The sequence below is a fragment of the Lissotriton vulgaris genome, chromosome 1_1, assembly GCF_964263255.1.
Source record: "Lissotriton vulgaris chromosome 1_1, aLisVul1.2, whole genome shotgun sequence".
NCBI lineage: Eukaryota > Metazoa > Chordata > Amphibia > Caudata > Salamandridae > Lissotriton > Lissotriton vulgaris.
Window position 1 is genome coordinate 1,367,142,328 of NC_141685.1, and position 22,709 is coordinate 1,367,165,036.

Below are 22,709 nucleotides of genomic sequence, written 5' to 3' on the forward strand. Positions count from 1 at the left end.
AAAAAAGGGGAAACCAGGCTCCTTTAAACTCACATCTCTGATCAACCGCACACTCACTGCCTCCAGTTCGGAATCTTTTACCCAGAATAACAGTAGGTCCTAAACCTGTCAACTAATCAACGACGATACACTGGGCTCCCAGCAGCAGGAAATAAATAATAATACAGACCCACCAGAGATTTCCGGAATCATTGCCGTAAGCCAAGAAACGATAAAGGGAACCCAGCTATCACAAGTACCACTACGATATCATATTGCAAGCCAGATAAACCCTGTGTCAGAGGAGAGTACACTTAAGGAAAGCTTAAGGGACATAACTAAGCTCAACAGCACAACTCAGCAGATAATATAATTTACAAGGCAGCCATGATATCTTGAACAGAAGTAAGATACTAAGACTCATGGCTGTAATCCCGGAACCTAAAACTGATACATACAACCAAAATTCTGACAGTCCAGTTCCTTACAGCAGACCGAAAAGACTCTAGGGAACAAACATTAACTACATGGCAATCAGCAGAAATATCTCAGCTAATAATAAACAGCTCCCAACAATATGCGGACTGCAGTATAAAACTATCTATACCAACAAGCCCTTGCTACCCCTCTCCACTGATTAATAATCACTTACATCAACCTAAACAAGATCTCAACAATCTTCTGGTTACTAAACAAGTTTATTCCATACTGCAGAGCGCTAAGGGAAGCAGCAGTTCACATGCGAAATTGGACAGAATAGCCATAGATCGTCATCCAGTAAACAACTGAAGCTTAAATGAATGACACTGGCTTCCGGGTACACTAGCCCCCCAGTAAAAGAGAATGACAAAGAACAAACAAAACTAGAAATCCTTACGAGGACGAGATTCACATTCTATCCTGGAATATAGCTGGAGCAAATACATTTCTTGAAGAAGGTCTTCCACTACAAGAGTGGGTCTTCTGTGACATAATTAACCTTACAGGGGACATGGGCATTGGAAGACCTTCCTATAGTTGGATTTGCTCATTACACAGTGGCGGCAGAAAGAAATGCAAACAACATGGCTGGACAATGGGGGTGGAGCCAAGATGGCGACCTGATCGGACGTGTAGTCCCTCGGCTCCGGAGATCACCTCCTTCTTTGTGTCTATCCTGCCGGTGATCCTGTTTTTAGAAGGCACATTGAGGAAGCTGATGTGCTCAGGCGGCCCGCGGTGAAATCCTGAGGCTTGCGATTCCTTGCAAGCGGGTGTAATGTCCGACTGAAGTTTGCGGGCCACAGCGGACCCGAGACCGGGGCCTCGAGTGGAAGCTGGGGCCGGCTGCCGGATGAACAACACCGGGCGTCAGCAGCTGCTTTGACCCGGTCGGACCATTTCCATTAGACGCGGCCGAATTTGGAACGTGCGCCCCATTGGACTGCAGGTACTGTGTTGGATGTAACAAGTATCAACAGAGGGAGGTAGAGTATAGAGATAGGATTCTCACTCCACGGGCACTGATAATTAAACAAGAAGAATCCTACTCAGGGTGTACACCTCAGGAAGTGGGGGACACCCAGTGTTGTGTTTAATACCCCTCACACACCAACAGGCCCCTTGGTGTCATGCTTCATCATCGGGGTCTTCGCACCCCGCTAGAGGGATGCGGCGTGCTACGACCAGCGACTGCGCGGGAGCACTAGAGTGGTTGACTATGTGTGGTGTGTGTTATGTGCTTGTGCTGGGGTATATGGGAGAATGTGAGTGAAGGGTGTGGTGAGGATTAAAAAGACACCTGGCCAGTAGGTTTGTGAGAAAATTTTTATTCGAAAACTCTGGCTGGTGCTATTAAAAAGGTGCAAGGCGAGGTTAGTAGTCTTAATTATGGACTCTACCTCTGGTGTGCGTCAACATGTTTCGGAACTCAGTGTTCCTTCTTCAGGACGGGTGCACAACTTCCCAACCCTACTCACGTGTTTTTTAATAAAAAGTGTTGTTTTCTAAACTTTAGAAAAAAGTGAAAATTATTTACAGTGGGAAACTAGGCTATGGTGTGCCTACAGCGGTTTGTCCGGATCATGCAGTTGCATGTCCTGAAAAAAAGAAAAAAGTTTTTGAGTTTGGTTACCACTCGGGAATGGCTCAAACAAGTGCAGTCACTTGGAGCCCCAAACGGTTAAATAAACCTGTAAAAGAAACACATACACAAAAATATATACAAGACACACTTTCGGTTATTAATATTTCTGAATTCATACTCATTTAGACTGTCATGTTTTGCCTCACGAGCATGTCCAGAAAGCCAGGGTAGGTAGGTGGACTCCTAATCTGTAAAAGGTTTGAAAAGAAGGATTTAGTCCTTTCCTCACTATTCTCAGTATGTTCAGTGGGTTTCGTTGTAAAGGAAATTTTACTCATACTCACAAAGTCCGCCAAAATAGGCCTCTTTCCTCCCTGCAATACTCCGCTGGTAATGCTTAGCGTGCAGGGTTGTGGTATATATGGGGCCTATGGCGCTCTATGATTCGTTAATTAACGGATGTGATTTTTAAGACCATATATGGGACATCCGCCTCTGTGCCTATCATGATCGTTGACCTGTTGGAAGGAGTACCATGTGTCGATCTGAGCATGTAAAAAGGGTTAGTGACTCACATACTTAAAGCGCATGCGCATGTTAGGTTGTCTTGATGGGTTTAACTGCTATGCGCATGAGTAAAAGGTTGCGTGTGATCGGGTACACTACTCCTCTGTTTACATAGATCTGGCACGGTTCATGATCTGGACACACAGTATGTAACTTGTGAGTATTTTCAAAAACACTTGTACTTGATAAAGTGGTGGGGGAAGGTGTGAGCCTGGCTACCATTATTTTGCGGATTCGGAAGATAAGTTCTATCCGGACAATTGACCCCAAGGAATGTCATCATTCAGGCCGTCCAGATGGGTGCCCAAACGGAAAACCCAGCGCTGTTCTTTTTGAAGTAGGCCAGTTTCAGAGGGCAAGCGTTCAATTACGGTCCAGTGTAGATCGTTGACACAGTGTTGTTTGTCTAAAAAGTGAGATGCCATTTTTGTAGTTGTTTTTTTGCATCGGATGTTACTTTTGTGTTCTCCCATTCTTACTTTCACTGGTCGGGATGTCATGCCTATGTATTCAAGGCCACAGGGGCAGGTGATCATATAGACAACATTTTTTGTGTTGCAGTTCGAGAATTGTCTTTGCTCCCATGATGTGCCATTTCTGAAGTGTATTTCTTTGCTTTTGCGTGTCAGGTGGCAGCTGTTGCAATCTCCGCAGGGGAAGTGTCCTTGTACCCCAATGCTGGTTTGTCTGCCCGTGGGGTTTTGGCGAGGTCTTGTGTGGACCAAGATGTCTTTGATATTTCTGCCTCTACGATGTGCATACATCGGTTTTTCAAAGTTCAGCTGGCCACAATTCAATATTCTCCAATGTTTATTAATTACTTTCGACACTTCATTAGACAGGGTTGTGTATGTTGTGACACATATTGGTCTTTTCTCTACTTCCTTTGACTTGGGGTTGTCTTCTAGGAGTGCTTCCCTGTGGTTATTCTTTGCCCTCTTCAATGCCCTGTTTATTGTTTTTACTGGGTATTGCCTCTGTATCAATTTCTTCTTGAGGTCCTTTGCCTGGTTGTTGAACTGGTTCAGTTCCGTACAATTCCGTCTGAGGCGCAAGAACTGTCCATAGGGTAGGTTCTCCCTTAGGTGCCTGGGGTGGAAACTATCGTACCTCAGTAAGCAGTTCCTCGAGGTGGCTTTGAAATGAGTTCGACTTTTCAATCTACCTTCCTCGCTGTATATGCTCAGGTCCAGGAATACCATGTTGGTGTTTGATATTGTGCTCGTGAATTTTAGAAATCGATTCTGGTTATTCAGCCATGTTACAAACTCTTGGGCACTCTCCATGTTTCCATCCCAGATGATGAAAATATCGTCAATGTACCTCTTCCATGTGTTGATCTGGGAATGGTATGGGTTGTTGATGTTGAGGATTTTTGTATGTTCAAGATGGTACACATACAGGCCAGCCAGACTCGGCGCAAAAGTGCTGCCCATGCTTGTCCCATGGGTTTGTAGGTAAAGCGTTTGGTCATATTGGAAAAAGTTCTCCTGCAAGGCTATGGAGATACATTCCATGACCAAATTACGTGGGGTTTGGTATTTCCATCTCTCGCTGAAAAGTACTTCTTCAATAATTTGTAATGTTTCGTCGTGCGGAAGACTCGTGTATAAGCTCTCTACATCGAGGCTTAGTAGGAACTGTCTAGCCGGGTCGAATTGTTTGTCTTCGAGGAGTTGTAATACGGCTTTGGTGTCCTTGAGGTAGGTACTGGTGGATTGAACCAGAGGGCGCAAGAAGGCGTCAGCAAACTTAGATAGTGGTTCGAGGATCGACCCTATCCCGGAGACGATAGGCCTCCCCGGTGGATTGCTGATGTTCTTGTGAATTTTGGGTATGCAGTAAAAGTACGGTATTTTCGGTGATGGTTGTTGTAGGAAGTCTGCCTCTTTCTTACTTAGCCAGTTATGGGTTAGACCTTCCTCTACCATTCCTCCGATCTTTACGCGTAGTCTTTCCGTAGGGTCTTCTTGAAGGATTCTGTAATTGCGCTCGTCAGCTAATAGGCGTTTGCATTCCATATCATAGGCCTCAAGGGTTTGTAGGACGATGGCTCCCCCTTTGTCCGCTGGTTTTATTATCAGTTCGTGGTTGCTTGTTAATTCCCTCAGGGCTCGGTGTTCTTCACCGCTGGTGTTGTGAAAAATGCTCCGGCCATTGGGGTTCATCTGATTCACCTCCGTAATGACTGCTTTTTCAAATGTTAATATTTCCACCGGTATTGCTGAGTCTGGTGGGCTGAAAGTTGATTTTAACCTCAAGCCGGTGTCTGTATTGTCCTCCGGTGGTGATTTGTCCTTGAAAAAGGCTTGGAGCTTCAGTTTACGAAAGAACTCCTGCAGTATTGGAGAATATTGAATTGTGGCCAGCTGAACTTTGAAAAACCGATGTATGCACATCGTAGAGGCAGAAATATCAAAGACATCTTGGTCCACACAAGACCTCGCCAAAACCCCACGGGCAGACAAACCAGCATTGGGGTACAAGGACACTTCCCCTGCGGAGATTGCAACAGCTGCCACCTGACACGCAAAAGCAAAGAAATACACTTCAGAAATGGCACATCATGGGAGCAAAGACAATTCTCGAACTGCAACACAAAAAATGTTGTCTATATGATCACCTGCCCCTGTGGCCTTGAATACATAGGCATGACATCCCGACCAGTGAAAGTAAGAATTGGAGAACACAAAAGTAACATCCGATGCAAAAAAACAACTATAAAAATGGCATCTCACTTTTTAGACAAACAACACTGTGTCAACGATCTACACTGGACCGTAATTGAACGCTTGCCCTCTGAAACTGGCCTACTTCAAAAAGAACAGCGCTGGGTTTTCCGTTTGGGCACCCATCTGGACGGCCTGAATGATGACATTCCTTGGGGTCAATTGTCCGGATAGAACTTATCTTCCGAATCCGCAAAATAATGGTAGCCAGGCTCACACCTTCCCCCACCACTTTATCAAGTACAAGTGTTTTTGAAAATACTCACAAGTTACATACTGTGTGTCCAGATCATGAACCGTGCCAGATCTATGTAAACAGAGGAGTAGTGTACCCGATCACACGCAACCTTTTACTCATGCGCATAGCAGTTAAACCCATCAAGACAACCTAACATGCGCATGCGCTTTAAGTATGTGAGTCACTAACCCTTTTTACATGCTCAGATCGACACATGGTACTCCTTCCAACAGGTCAACGATCATGATAGGCACAGAGGCGGATGTCCCATATATGGTCTTAAAAATCACATCCGTTAATTAACGAATCATAGAGCGCCATAGGCCCCATATATACCACAACCCTGCACGCTAAGCATTACCAGCGGAGTATTGCAGGGAGGAAAGAGGCCTATTTTGGCGGACTTTGTGAGTATGAGTAAAATTTCCTTTACAACGAAACCCACTGAACATACTGAGAATAGTGAGGAAAGGACTAAATCCTTCTTTTCAAACCTTTTACAGATTAGGAGTCCACCTACCTACCCTGGCTTTCTGGACATGCTCGTGAGGCAAAACATGACAGTCTAAATGAGTATGAATTCAGAAATATTAATAACCGAAAGTGTGTCTTGTATATATTTTTGTGTATGTGTTTCTTTTACAGGTTTATTTAACCGTTTGGGGCTCCAAGTGACTGCACTTGTTTGAGCCATTCCCGAGTGGTAACCAAACTCAAAAACTTTTTTCTTTTTTTCAGGACATGCAACTGCATGATCCGGACAAACCGCTGTAGGCACACCATAGCCTAGTTTCCCACTGTAAATAATTTTCACTTTTTTCTAAAGTTTAGAAAACAACACTTTTTATTAAAAAACACGTGAGTAGGGTTGGGAAGTTGTGCACCCGTCCTGAAGAAGGAACACTGAGTTCCGAAACATGTTGACGCACACCAGAGGTAGAGTCCATAATTAAGACTACTAACCTCGCCTTGCACCTTTTTAATAGCACCAGCCAGAGTTTTCGAATAAAAATTTTCTCACAAACCTACTGGCCAGGTGTCTTTTTAATCCTCACCACACCCTTCACTCACATTCTCCCATATACCCCAGCACAAGCACATAACACACACCACACATAGTCAACCACTCTAGTGCTCCCGCGCAGTCGCTGGTCGTAGCACGCCGCATCCCTCTAGCGGGGTGCGAAGACCCCGATGATGAAGCATGACACCAAGGGGCCTGTTGGTGTGTGAGGGGTATTAAACACAACACTGGGTGTCCCCCACTTCCTGAGGTGTACACCCTGAGTAGGATTCTTCTTGTTTAACTGTGTTGGATGTGCCTGGCGAGTTATCCGGAGATATTGCACGAGTGCAGAAACCCACACTGCGACTGTGGAAGAGTGCTTGAACACAGCCCCGCTAGCGGCGGGAGGCTCCCGAACTTTCTACTCCCTCAATATCGAGCGGGGCGGCTTGTTTCAGGGACAATGCTTACGGCCACTCTCCGGACCTGCTTAACGCCTTTCCTTGAGCTGTAAACCTGTGGCCCATTGCCAGCAGCCCTGCATCACTCGAGGTGTTTCCATTGGTGATCGCGAAGCGCACAATGGAGGGCAGCTTTGGAGAGCCTGTGTCATAGAGTGATCGTGGACGTGTGGTGCAAGAGGACTTGACCGGAAGGGAGCGTGGAACTGCTCGGGGCTATGGAGACCTATTGGCGGCTATTGACTCCCTTCATTACGAAGTGCTACACTCTGCAAGAACCCTGATCTACAAGGTGGACATTATAATAAGTGCTCGTGGATGCTCCAAAATGGCCGCCTCGCCGGACTGTAGCGCTGTTCTTTGTTCCACGTCTGACTGCGACAAGATGGCGGCGTTGCGTAGCGGTGCTGGCCCAGAGACCCCAGGCCCCGGGGTGCCTCTTGCTACTGCTGATTATTGCCCTGGCCGAAGTGGAAAGCACGGACTGCAATCACGATGGGAGTTCTCTCCCTGCACCGTGTCTCCCTCTACCCGGAGATCGCTCCAGAAGGGGCCGGACATTGAGACTTTCTTCCTTGGATCGGTTTCGCTCTGTGCCACAGGTGTGGTGTACTTTTGGCCCAGCTTGTTATCAGTGGCCCTGTATATACGCGACATGGTTGAGTGCTCAAGTCAATGTTCCCCGTTTGGACTATCGTGCACATCTCCCTTGACTATCTGGGTTTCCATGGTTAGCAGTGGTGGAGGAGAGAGAACGGGCCAGGGGTGAACATTTATGCTTATGGTTTGGTGGTTTCCTGTTGCTGACCTGGGCATGTGGGTGGTGTGTCGCTGCCTTTGACTGCGCTGTGTGTCAATTCTGTACCTCTAATTTATCCTGATTGTACTGCTTAATATCAACGGGCTTTTTACTTTGCGTTGTTGCTGAACTTGCGGGATGGTGTGGCCGGGGGACGGGTGGTAGGCTCCTCCCCGCCTTTCTTTATTTGCTGAGAGTTATAGATTAGGACTCTTTTCTTACTCTCTATATTTCGGGACTCCTTTTACTGGGCGACAGGCACACTGCTAGGGGGGGGGGGGTTAGGCCGTAGCCAGCTGCAGGGGTGCAGGGTGGGGGGTGGACGGGGGGATTTTTTGTGTTTTTCCTTTTGGTTCTATGGGCCTTCTATTCTTTTTTTTTTACTTTCTTTTCTGGGTTTAGACGTTCTACATGTGTGGTAAGCAGCGATTCTGGCATTTTATTACGTTTTGTATTTGTCTATCCTGTTCCTACGAAGCCGGAACCAACTCGTTGTTCTTCGATATCCTGCTCCTGTGTATCCTTCAGAAAAAATCTTTAAAAATTAGACCTCAGTATCTCTGTAACATATCCTTTGCGCCTTCTCTGTTGCAATGTACTGTATTTGCGAGCCCTCTGGCTCATTGCTGGATTGTATGTGCGATTTTTGTCAATAAAGGTCTTCCAAAAATGTAAAAAAAAAAAAAAAACATGGCTGGACAATGGGGTCCTGGCTGAACAATGGGGTCCTGACAGTTTGCATTAGCTCTAAACTTTACCTCTAAATAGTTAAATTCTCCAGATTAGAGTATTCAACATATTAAACTTACATACCATTGCTTGGGAAAAAGACATCAGTAATATTGATCAACTACTACACGCAGCCGAATGCCCCCCCCAAAAAGAACAACAACGCACTTTTACTTAAAACCATCTCAGAATAACATTGGGCTGAACCAGCATGGGATATAGTTCTAACTGGGGATTTCAACTAAACTTGTTCCACACACCTGAAGAAGATGAAATTCTGGGATCTGACAATATTTTTTGGAGCGTACTGCAACAGCTCTCAAATAGACCGACTCAACAGCACAAAATCAGCCGACAGCTGGTAAAAGCTCTAGAATACCAGGGAATGTGTGTGATTAATGGAAGATCGGAAGAAGATATCCCACCCAAATACACATACAACGGCCCAATGTCACAGCCGACACTTGATTACACGATCATAACGCTACCATTAACGCCACTTCTTACTCATTATTATATTGAATACACCACACTGAGCGACCATTCAATTCAGCACATTGTTTTTAACTTGAACTTGACACGATTTCAAGCCTCTACATCTCAGTAAGGCAACTTGAACACAATAAAACTAAAATGCCTCACCTCGTCAAGTGGAAGCAATCAGCTGCAATTTACAACAACGAAAGTGCAACTCGGTTAGTCTACTCAAGCAACTGTAAGGATTAAACCTTGTCACTAGATACCATGCTTCAACCCACATAAAGGATTAACAAGTGAGGTACAACAATTAAGAAGAGCTTTAAATAAAACACTAAGGAAGCTACAAACAAAAAACAGTAATGCCCTGCATGGGAAGCATTATGAGAGCAGAGAAAACATTATTAAAAAAGCTATGGAGGAACAAAAGATCAAAAGCGGATAACTTCTGGGTAAAACTATTACACAACACAAGAAATCATAACTCAAACAAATGTTGGCAAACAATAACCAAATTGAATCGGCCAAGGAACACTCTAACATTAAATATGCAGGAACAGGAATGGACAAACTATATAAATCAGAAATTTGGAATACAGCACCATATTTCCCAACGGACACAGACAGTGCAGGTTCACATAAGTCATCCACAGCAACCAGGTGCTGACAACCAACCACCTTTGCATATGCCACAAACAAGATCTTTGGCAAAATAACGGAATCTAATACAAACAAGTCCCCTTACACAGCAGATGCAATAAAAAGTATAAAAAAACAAAGCAAAAGAGATGAAGCAACGGGGCACAATGGTGTCCCGCAAGCCTTTGTTAAACATGACCCAGCTTTCTGGAGCTCAACACTAGAGAACCTTTTTTTTAGGCTGAGCTCCTAAACCAAATTCCAGAGAGCTGGCAAGGATCTATTTTTACACCAATATACAAAGAAGGAGAACAAACAAACCCATCCAACTATAGGCTAATAGTACTGCTGGAAGTCGAATTAAATTACTTTGCCTCCCTGATCCTGGGAGATCTGGTTAATTGGTCTAACAAACTCAATCTGATTCCTGCAAATCAACCGGGCTTTAGAGAAGGGATAGGAACTATATCTAACATTTTATCCATCTCCCTAATTGCAGAGAAATGCAAGACAAAACAAACAGAATCTGCATCTCGTTTTTATTGATCTAAAAGCTGCATTTGATAGCGTTGACCGGAATCTTCTGTGGACTAAACTGCGAGCATGGAACATTCTAGAAAGAATTCTAAACGGACTAAATGTTATTTTATACAGAGTATAACTCGGGGACAGTTCAAGAGCCTCAAGAAAAATATATATGAACAAAGGCCTGATGCAGGGATATGTGCTGGCCCCACATCTATTTAATCTTTTCATATCTGATCTGTCAATAAACCTTAATGCAATTAACTCTCATTCCCCATATCTTGGCACCTTAGCCCTATCACACCTTGCTCACGCTGATGACATTGTGTTAGTCAGCTTAACCAAGATTGGCCTAACCAGAATATTAACTGAACTTGCACAATATCTTTTTTTTTTTTTTAATGTTCAAACAACCTTTATTGTTTTCTTTCAATGGATGTACACAGCCTGTAGCCTACAACCCAGGGGGGCCGGCGGCAGAGTATCTCGAATCCGAAACAAGAAATTTTACAGTAGCATGACACAGCCATTTAGCCGACAACCCTGGGGTTCGGCGGCAAACTGTTCATTCAGAAATCAAGTCTCTGCTGCCATTGCAAAAGTAATGGGGCATCCCTACCCCTCTGTTAACACCTTGGCTGCTATGGATTTTCCCCTAATGTGCTGTTACTCCAGATTTACCATTGTTCATGACGAGCTCAGCTCGTCATAAGCACAGCTCCACTGTGCCTCATGATGAGCTGAGCTCGTCATGAGCAGGGAAGGGGTTAATCTTGTGTCACACTGAACTTATCCCCCAGTGCGTATAAATCTAGCCCACTAGGTGCTATTGCATTCATGTTATGTTCCCGTCTAGAGAAAACCATGTAGCATGTATTAACTATCCCCTCCCCCCAACTGCCCTGCACTAACCTACTCCCTCCCTGTGGACTTTCCATCTAGGATTGGAGTCCAAGTGCCCCCAGATATCCCTGTGTTGGCTGTGTAATCAAGTAGCATTCTTGCTTATGTCTGCAGCCGGACAGTGCCGCACAGTGTAGCACGAGCCAACTCATTTCTCTTAAATGTGATCATGACCTGTTGGTCTCTGTCTGCCTCTCCGAGTTGCTGAAAACCGCCACCCCCTATCTGCGAATTGCTCCCATGTGTCGCCTCAAGTACGTTACCCCGTAGCGTTGGTGTGTTGTGCATCCCCTGTGTGTGTAAGTACATCAGGACTCTGTCCTTCCCCGTTCTGGGCTATACCCACATCATCGTTTGTATCCCCAGCCTTAAAGTGCATCAGATACAGGCCCCAGAAGTTCTTGGGTCGGGACGTGGGGGGGAGAAGGTCGCTATAAAGCTCAGATTGTGTACAGCAATACAGCATGTCATTAGCCCATCTTTTGGCTGTTGGTAGTGGCCCCCTCATCCAGCACCTCGCCACAACTCTCCTGGCTATTAACATAGCCATATCTGTGAGTCGTCTGACTGCTACCGGCAAGCCTCTGGAATATCCTAGCAGCGCAAGCGCCGGGTCTGGGGTCAGCTGAAGGTCCAGGATCGTGTTTATGGCTGTGAAGATATTGACCCAATATTGCAGTACCCCTGGGCAATACCACGCTAGGTGCATAAAATTTGCAACCGGCTCATGGCATCTTTCACATTCAGCAGATTGTCTCAGGCCAGATGCTCCGGGGTGTAATAAACCCTCTGGAGAAACTTGAAATGCACCAACCTATGCCTACCATTCAGCGACACCTTCTTAGTGTTCGCACAGCAGTACCTCCACATGTCATCATTGATATCGACTTGCAGGTCAGTTTGCCATGCCGTTTTCGCTTTCGTGAATTGAGACCCTTTGTGCTCCAGAGCAAGTTTATAGAGCTTAGTGATCAAATTCCTGGGGGTCTCCGCTCTGATCACACATGTGAGTTCCGGGACCTCCGGCGGTTCCTCCATGTCAGGGCCTAACAGGTCCGTTAATGCACTATGCACCCTATGGTATTGGAAGCGGTATAGCAGGGGTACTTCACCTCCCTCCATTGCTATTTGCTCGCTTATTTTCACTGTCCCATCCACAAATAAGTCTCCCGCCATCTTGATGTGCAGTTTGCTTAACGCTTGCACCACGCCTTTTTCTCTCCCCGGCGCTATCCACAAGGCACACTCAATGGGCATGCTAGGAGAATATAAAAGCGCTCCCCTCCGAGCCTGCAAAAGAGAGTACCATGCATGATTGGTAGCTGCAATGGAGTCCAAGACACCCGCTCTTTGATCTACTGGTCTGAAGACCGTGGCTGTGAGTGGCAGAGGGTCCGCCAAGAGCCTTTCCATGCAGAGGTGGGGGATCCTTGCATCTCCGTGGATCCACGTGTGAAGGTGGGATGCCTGTGCCACTCTGTAATATAGTTCTAGATCAGGGGCACACAGTCCGCCATGTCGCACGGCAGCGTAAGCAGAATCCACTTCGCTCTGGGTTGTTTGTCTCCCCACGCTAGCTTAATCATGAGTTGTGTCATGGTCTGGAAGAAGGTTTTAGAGAGTACCATTGGAATGGCGCTAAACAAGAAGAGGAATCTGGGGAGGACCACCATTTTCATGATGGCTATACGTCCTGGGAGGGAGAGCGGGAGCTTGCACCACGCTTCTACATCGTCCTCCAGCCTACCATATGCCACCCCATAGTTTTCTTGTAGTAATATTTCCGAATCTATGTGCAGCTTGACTCCTAAGTATCGAACCGGGTCTGTGGACCACTGCAATGGATATTCCATGTCAACCCTATAGGTCACTGGGGTGAGGGGAAATGCTACTGATGTCGTCCAATTGACTCTAAGACCCGATAGAGCTCCAAAACGTACCACGTCTCTCAACATTGATGACAAATTATTTTCTGGGTCACGAACATACAGCTGTGTGTCATCTGCGTATGTCGACACAACTTTCTTATATGTTGGAAAGCTGACTCCTTCATTCCCATGGTATTTCCGGAGCGCACAGGCAAGAGGCTCTGCCACCAGCGCGTATAACAGGGGAGACAATGGGCAGCCCTGCCTAGTACCCCTGCTAATAGGGAGCGAGTCTGTCGCCAGATCCCCCAGTCGGAGCCTGGCCGTTGGTTTGTGATATAGAGCGCCTAGCATTTGGAGAAATGGCTCGCCCAGTCCCATTCGTCGCAGTACTCCACTTAAGAATGGCCACTCGACGGAGTCGAAGGCCTTCTCCATGTCGAGAAAGACCGCGATGGCCTCAGTGTCCTGCCTGATGTGTTGCATAGTATCTAGCACTGTTCGAATATTATAGGTCAAATTTCTCTCCGGTATGAAACCCGCCTGCTCCGGTGCGACCAGCTCGGGGGCCAGAAGTGCGAGGCGAGTATCCAATACCTTTGCATATAGCTTAGCTTCAACATTTAATAACGAAAGTGGCCTATAGGAGCTGCACTCATTGGGAGCTTTTCCGGGTTAAAGAATTGTGACTATTAGAGCTTCTCTCATTGATCGTGGCATGCTCCCCTCCACGCAGATGTCGTCAAACAGTGTGGACAAGTGCAGGATTAGTTTCTCCTGGAATGCTTTATAAAATCCCACTTTGAGTCCATCCGCTCCCGGAGCACTGCCAGAGCGCATACCCGACAGGGCCTCAACTTTTTCATCTTTGTCTATGGGCTGCATGAGGAACTCCAGGTACGCGTTAGTAAGCATGGGCAATGATATGTGTTCAAGATAGTCTGAGATTTCATCCAATAGGTCTCAGCCTCTGGAGGAGTACAGGTCAGTATAATAGTTCCTAAACTCAGTAGCTATCTCCCTCTCGTCTGTAATTACTTTACCATCTGTCGTCTTCAACTCCGAAATCTGAGACCTCCCCCTGTTGCCCTTCTGTATTCTGGGTAGGAGTGAGCTAGGTCGGTCTCCCTCTCCATACGTTCGTGCAGTGGCATATTTGCCCATGTGTTGTACCTCTCTGTCCACCTCCTTGTAGTATTCGATTATAAGTGCTTTAATTTCCTCAACTATCGCTAAGTCTGTGGTGTTCCTTTGTCATTCCTCCAATATAGATAGTTTCTTTTCTAACAATGACAGTCTTTGCCGGATGGATTTAAGGACGCTCGAGTGCTTGGACATAGCTATGCCCCTAATGTATACTTTAAAGGCCTCCCAGGTTGATTGGAAATTGTCTACAGACCCTATGTTAGCTTAAAAAAAGACATCGATTTCTTCTGCAAGCTCACCTCGGAACTGTGGGTCTAGAAGCGAAAACGGGGGGAAGCGCCATGTGAACGGGGGAATCGCCTTTTTAGGGGACTCCAACTCCAGTAGAAGCGGAGAGTGTTCTCAGAGAGTGCGCGCCATCACAGTGCAAGCACTGACGCGCCGCAGCAAACAGGAACTTGCCAGCCAGTAGTCTATTCACGTGTGAATGTCATGGTAGGCAGAGTAGTGCGTAAATCCACCCTGTGCTTTGTCTTTATACCTCCATACATCTTCCACGTCATGGCTAATCATTTCAGCTTGCAGCGCCTGCGCTGCAGCAGAAGGTCTACGTGGTGGGCCAGCTGATCTATCCAGAGCCGGGTCTAGTATTAAGTTTAAATATCCCCCCCACAGCGACTGCGACGTGGGAAAGGTGCGAGCCACACCGGCCAAGTTACGGTAGAACTCCGTAGTTAGGGCCATACACATTAATGACTAGTAAATCCAGTCCCATCCCTGTACACCGTGTGATCCCATACCGGCCCTCCCTGTCTGCTTGTAGTGGCTTCAGTGTCAGCTTCGATCTAGGGTTGACCCAGGTTAACACTCCCCTGGAGTGCGACGTGAATCCTGCCGCCACTATACAACCCACCAGACCTTTGCTCTGTAACATCTTGCTTGTGAGTGGTAGGTGTGTCTCTTGCAAGAGTGCTAAGTCTATCCTCTGTCGCTGCAAGTAGCTGACTACCTTCCTAAGCTTCCGATAGTCATTGAGGCCACGTACGTTCCACGTAAGAGCCCGAAGCCTAGTAGGTGAGTCGTGTGTGTTCGAGTTAAGTGCACCCAACATCAGGTCATTTGAAGTGTGAGTTGAGTGGCAGACAGTGTCGTGAGACCCCAACAATGAATTTGCTATCTGTCAGGAGCACGTGTAACATAGGTGGCAGAGAGATGCTTAAGCCCAGGGCAGGCAGTGTGCGCAAACAATAAATTCCCCCTCAAAATAACAATAACCAGCAGTAACCTCCCCCCTCCCACAGCAGACCTCCCAAAACCTGATCTTGCCGAACCCTATCCCATCCCCCCTCCCTCTCTTTCCCTCCCCAACTGGTTCCAACTCCTGAGAGTCAAATAAGAGCATTAAGCGCTGGGGCCGAGGTTGCCATGTTGTCAGCAAACAGTGCTAAGTCGCACTACGCCGGAGACATGAAACCCACCGCCCGCAATGGTGTTAATCACACATAAGCAGTTCTAGGGGGGAACTGGTCACTCACGCTCAGAGTAGGTGAGTGCAAAGAAAAATCTGCAAGCATAGTGCAACAACCCCCATCCTTGTGAGTAATCATAGCAAAACTACAGCATAATATTGCATTTCAGACCCCATATCAACAGTGCGTAACCTGTGCGCATAGAGCACTTCCCGGACCCTTAATCTCTTGTGACTGCTGCTGTAAATTCACTTGTAACGTTAGTCTCTCCACAGCAGCTTTGAAATCTGCGCAGTCCTTCAGGCGAAATCCCCCCTCCCCTCAATCCCCGGCAGTCTGGAATTGCTCCTCCATGAGGCACTACCCCTGTACCTCACCGTAAAACAGGAACAGTTGTAGGCGGCGAATCACTCCTGCTCGTCCAGTTGACTGCTCCCTCCAGCCTTGCTGCTAGGTACGTCAGCGGCCTTGCGATTTTCCCTCGACCAACCTTTTAGAGCCTGCTGCAGGGCGCGTGGGTCCGTAAACAGGTGAGAGTGCTATTACTATTGACCCTTAGCTTCGCCGGGTACAACATTGCGTAGTCCAAGCCTAAGTCTCGCAACTGTTTCTTATACGGGGCAAAATGTTTGGGAGCTTCCTGTACTCTGGCGGTGTAATCCGGGTACAACGAGATCTCCGATCCCTCATATTGGAGCGTTTTCTTGTCTCTGGCTTGTCGTAGAGCCACGTCCCTGTCCCTGTAATTCAGCACTTTAGCAATAATTGGGCGTGGGGGGGCACCCGGCTTCGGTCGCGGTCCCAAGGATCGATGGGCGCGCTCGATCACAAACAGCGGAGAAAAAGTTTCCTCTCCAAGCAGAGTGATGAGTAGCTAGTCCACAAATCTCTCCATGTTTCCCGTCTGTGTTGTTTCCGGAAGACCCGTGATCCGTAGGTTACAGCGTCGAGACCACGCCTCCAAGTCCTCGGTCTTGTCCTGCAGGGCTTCATCAATGATTCAATTTTTTGATGCCCGGTGTTCAGCTCCATGTGCGCTTCCTCCACTTCAGTTAGCCTCCGCTCCGACATATCAAGTCTTTCTGCATGCTTGTCTATTCTTTCAGCCATTCGGTCCATTCGGTATGTAAGGGCGTCAATTTTAGACCCCAATGCCGCTATGCTATTTTGAAGGCCCTTGTCCAGCGCTAGCAGCATAGATTTTATGTCAGCATCTCCGTCGGCGCCTTTGCCCTCCTGTGAAGCGCCATTTTTCGTGTGAACTGCGTCCTGTGACTTAGGCCGCCGTTGATCAAAGGAAAGTTTAGTCTGAGACTTGTCTCCTCGACCCATCATGTATGGCACCTGCAGGGGTAGCCCTCCCTGCGATGCAAAATGTGTACCTTTGATGAACGCACAATAGCCGTGCAGCACTCTGGGCTAGGGCGGTGTTTATCTGGTGCTGTCGTGCCCTCGCCTTGATGTTGGCCCCAACTCTGTCGGGCGGCTCCGTCTTCCGGATAACGATCCGGGTTCGTTACAGCCTAGTATCGGGCTATCAGCGGGATTAGGTCGCAACTACTGCCCTAGTGCTTGGCAACTATCCAGCAGGGCTCCACACCTCCGTTGTTTCGGCTATCGAGGAGTGGAAGGCTCGGGTCAGGCACCCCATGCGCATTCCAGAGCACGCACCCGCTAGATCCGTCCTTAGTGCCCGACTTTCACCTCCAGCCAAATTATGCCCAATTTATTATGTATAAGCTCCAGAAGTTCAGTCCCAAAGCACAGTAAGGCTGTCAATTTGGGCTCACCCGCTGGCGTCCGCCGTCCTGTCTTAGCAGGTGCCCAGCAATCTCCAAGTTATGGGTTACTACCCCTGGGCACTTTTGAGGGTGCACACTGCCAGCGCCGACCGCCTTAGTTGACTCGGGGCCCCGCAGTCAAACCCCTCAATGTGGCGCCCAAACCAGACAGCAGCAAGCGCCGTGCTACGCTCCCCCTTTTGCCAGGCCTCCTTTGTTCTTGAATCGCCACAGCCGCCAAACGCGGTCTATCTCGCGGTGGGAGGGGGGGGCGAAAAAGCTCAAATTAAGTCCTCCGGCTTCGCGGCAGCGAGGCGCCGTCACAAGGCAGTCTCAGCCGTTGTCCCTCAGCACCCGTTTCGGGCAGTTGGTTAGGGTCCGCAACACTCCCGGGTGGACGTCACTCCTCGGCCGCACGCACTGCTACAGCGTGCGGATCGCCTCAGCACTCGAGGCTGCTGCTTCTCGGCCCACCGCAGCTCGTCCCGCCTACTTCTTGTTCGCAGGGATACAGGGTCGGCGCAGAGTCGGGATTCCCACTCGGCACAGCACAGCTCTCCTCCGGGCAGGAGGTCAGAATTTGCACGCTATATTTACAGCTAATGTAGGATTAGTGCAGGATTATTGATATCACCGAGTGGAGCTCGGGGTTTATGCGGCCATTTTCTTCGCCGCAAGCTCCGCCCCCGAACTTCCACAATTTCTAACAGCAAACAAGTTAGAACCCAACACAACAAAAACAAAAACCATGCTTATTAGTCATCGGGTAGCCCGCCTGTATAACATCTGTCTGAAAGAAAAATCCTTAGAAAATATGTCTAGCTACAAATATCTAGGATATTACATTGGCAATAAACTGACTCATTGCGAACAGCAGAATTATATGGCTCAACAGGAAAGTGCACTAACTTTTGCTTATAATTCACTTGCAAAAAAACTGGAGGGCCAATCATTCAGACCACTGATTTCAGTAATGGCAGCCAAAACACTCCCAACTTTAATGTATGCCAGTGCTGCCCATTACGAAAAGACTCAACTTTTCTGAATAACTTAATAACTATTATTTTTAAAAAGGTCTTCCAACTCCCTTAAACCGCTTCGCCAGCTCAAATGCCCTTACAATTTGGCCTAATTAATGAAACACGGGGCCGACTTTACTCATCAATAAAAGTTTGGTATTGGATAAAACAATATGTGGAGAACGCTAGCCTTAATGAGGCATTGTGGCAAGAACTCGAGAAAGGGAATAAATCACCATACACTGTTTTTTTGCACAACGCACTTACATCCTCTTGTACTTTGGGCCTTTGGAATAAAAATCTTTCCTTTTTAACAATTAAGTTAGCACCAAACAAAGCCGCAAAACTCCATTCTTTATGATTGAACAAAAGTACTTTTAGTCAAAGATCTCATTCCTGGACAGTACTCAACAACTATAACGTCCTCAAACCAGCGGCCTATTTAGACCTCACTTTTTCAGTCCACAAAAAAAGGCTGATGGCACTACGGTTTGGAAATTATCCCTCACTATCAGGCGCTCCCAGGTGGAAAAACATTGGCTTAAAAATGTGTTGCTTGTGTGGTAGTCATCAGGAAGATTTTACACACCTGATATGTACCTGTCAGAAACTTCATCCAAAATGTGTCACTTTACTAAAGGAAGCCTTCTGGATTAGAGGAATATGATCCCGCAGGGCTGCTGTTATTACAGGGCTTGATCCATCTGACCCTCAGATGAACTGAAAACTGGTTAAGTTTCTTCATATACATGATCAGGCTCTGAAGTCTAAGCCACCATGTGAGGGTTCATCCACTGAAGAAATAATGCCTACAGCAACCGGTCCTAATGACTAATATAATAGACCTACAACATTTAATTTATAAATTACTCCTATCATAAATGAAACTAATACTTTTGTCACCCATTATTTGATGGTTTTCCATGTCAGTGCCAAACAAATCAATAGTCTTACATCATTTAGATACCAATTTTGAGAGTTTCTGCCAACACTGATAATTGAGGATCTTTGTTTTATGACTGTGTGATATTATATTGTGACATATTGGCTTGATGAAATAATTTCAATGTATGTTTTTAATCAAAGTTGATACATGTAGAAAATATTGGTATGGTTTTAATTAACTAAACAATAAAGAGATTACATTCTTCTCGCTCAGTAGCCATTCTTACATTAAAAGCTTCCTTTAACCAGGTCCTGTCTTGTTTGGTAATATTGGATGGATTAGAAAATAACCCTGGTCTTTCTAAGTTTATAAAATTATCTCTGATGTAAGCTAGCCATGGTATATTGCATATATTGCCTAATTTCATGCAATCAAGTATGATTAATCTGTTCAGGCGTAGAACTTCTTTTAACCAAACGCTACACCAGAGCTGTTAGAGCTGTGACCTAATATAATCCATAATGCAACTGATACTTAATTCCTCATGTATAATTTCAGTGGAGATATATTGTCCCAATGCCAAAAGTCCTCTGAGATTGTTATTCTCTGCTATCATTAGTTGTTTTATATTCGATTACCCCATATTTCACTGCCAAAGGTTGCAATTGGTATGCATTTGCCTTTGTATATATCCAGAATAATTTTCAGAGGTTTGTGGCACAAACAGGAGGAGAATTCATTAACACCTGCACATGCTCTCATAAAGGAACATATGTTCTTTTTAACTAATGGTTGCCAGCTAATACGATACTTAAATACGGAAAGTTGTCCGCCTTACTTAAATATGGCCCTGGGGCAAAAAGTGGCACTTTTTATGTACTTTAGTGTCAGGTTCATAACATGTGATTTAATAAAATTGGTCGCAGGTCCAAGCTATTCATAAAATCAACAACAACAACAAGGGTTAAATGCTGCTGTAATGATCTTGCTGTATGCACAATTAAAACAGCATACTTTCAAGAGCACACTGAGGCTTCAGTAAGCCTCCCAACTGCTCAGGATCTATCACAGGGCTCTAGTGTCTGAAGATTTGCTGTTCCGTTATGATCAACGCACCAATATGGAGCGTCAGTATGCTTGATTTCACTTCCATAACCACATTTTACTTACTCAGTATCACAACAACAGGTGGAGGAAAATACTGCAATGCTAATGTTTATTTAAATTTCAACACCACTGTTTGGTTCATATTTATTTTTCATTTATCCCAATTTCATATGTAACAAATAAAAATGTTAGTTTTGCTTCTCAGGCTGCCTTCACGTATTGTGTACAAATCAAAATGTATTTAGTTCAGTATTTAGACTGAATGCTGGAAAACTATATTTCCCCTAATCCCTTAATCTCCCCAAACAATACACCAGATCAATGCTTAAGAAACTACCATGCTTGAATGTGTCAAATAGTGGGGTACTACAGTCTGAATTGTATAGTATTTCTATTTCTCAAGGGTACCTAAGGAGCAAGCTTGGAATCATGCATTTTTCTTACATCTCAAAATTATTGATACCCGCAACATTTGTACTGTCAGGTGTGGAATACCAATGTGATGACCTAATAGTCACATGATGGAGGCCTGAACCATCTCGGACTCTAAATGTGGTGTAACTGACTCACCAATAGAACCCTTTAGTTCTGTATTCAGCCCTCATTTCTCAATAATGTATTGTTTCATTGCAGCTAATCACTCACTATAGGATACGGTGTTCATTATGAGTGGATCACTTGGGATTGGTTGCAGTGACATGCATGGACAGCAAATAGAGGTCACACTCACCGTGAGCAAACGAAATGCCATATCAGCAGGCAGTTGGGGCTGGAGCCTTTTAACCTCATTGACCAACCATGGAAGTTCTTTATCTAGTTTCTCCTCTGGCAGGACGGAGGCCAAATGTCCCAGAGTGGTGATGACCTGTCCCCAGACCTGTTAAGATAAATCACAGCAGGTTTTCAGTTCCACACACTAGACATTAACTACTAAGAAAACATGAGCCACATGTGGAAGGTGGGGGTTCCCTGGAGAGGCAGCTGCACTAGACATCTGTTACCTAGGAGGTGATTCTGCCATGCAAAGGCAGTGGTTTGTTTTTACTGGCAGCATAATCTACAAGACAAATTTGAAATGTTATCCAAGAATTTGTTTCCACAAATATTTCAAATAAATTATAGTACCAAGTTGTTATATTTATAATAATTATTGAATGTAATATCAGAGTAATTGCCTCATATTCCTTTGCTAAAATTGCATTGATCCTTTTGTTCGCCACCATACCTTCCTATGCTGCACCCCTCACAACCCTCTCTTGTTTTACTTGGATGAGGGTCCCCACCCACCCTCTTTGTTTTCTCCCCCTCATCCATTCTTTAAATGTATGTATTTCCCCTGCCACTCCACCACGTCTCTCAGCTGTTTTTAACAATTTCTACTCCCCTACTTAAGTCATCTCTTCCCAGAAGCTCCTCATTACAACTCCTGCCATTAACCCTCACAACCACTTTTCAGCTGTGCCATCATTTTATCCCAATGTCCTCTCTGACTCCTCTTCATGTACAGGCTGTGGTAGACATAAAAAAGAGACTACTGTAACACTGATTTTATTAAATTGCCATAGAATCTCTCTATGGCACTTTCGTTTTTCAAAAATGCTTATTAGACTTAAAAGTGTTGCTTAATACTTTAGTATTATAACATGGTTTAGCTTTGATTTTGTCTGATATAGCGGACCTGATATTCTTTTGATACTTGGTGTGGTACAATAAAGGTTTTTACACATTTTAGTTATCTACAATAATGGAGATCACAAATGTGGGTCAAGAGAATGAATTTCCTTTTTTTGTATTTCATCAAATGAAGTACATATGCAAAGGTAGAGGAAGGGGCAGTCAATGTGTATGCATCAGTCATCTCACAAAACGTAACAGCTCTCAACCTTCATCCACTGCGCTCTGTTCTTTTCCCACTTTCCCAACTTACCTCCTGGAGATTGGGGATGGTTTCTAGAAGAAATGCCTTACAGGTTGAGTAGGCTTCAAAGAAAAGTGTGACTACAGGAGTGTCTACACTGGCAGCAAACTGGCCTGATAACATCTCAATGACTTGCAGAAAAACAGAAAATCACAGTTAAAGCTCAAAGGCTTAAGTGTTGCATTTATCTACATATTTCCCACCTTGCCTGGTAGTGCATAGGACATACTGAGCAAACACAGTGCAATGTGTCTGCTGATATTAAACGATTATTCACAGGTAATAGTCTCAATACACATAGCTTTTCTCTGACTCTCATGGGTCATGTAATGGTTTCCATTTCGCTTCTGCATCCTATTGCACTTTTGTAGCATTCTAGACAATACATGGTAATAATT

At 45.6% G+C, this 22,709-nt stretch overlaps 1 protein-coding gene across 1 annotated transcript in view; it reads right to left on the reverse strand.

Moving 5' to 3' along the window:
• Positions 1–22,278: 22,278 nt before the first annotated feature.
• Positions 22,279–22,709, reverse strand: part of LOC147749196 (uncharacterized) — a 131,043-nt gene continuing 130,612 nt past the window's right edge. Inside the window, exon 7 of the mRNA XM_086929555.1 lies at positions 22,279–22,442. Coding sequence (XP_086785681.1) covers positions 22,279–22,442 — 164 coding nt within the window. The remainder of the gene's footprint in view (positions 22,443–22,709) is intronic.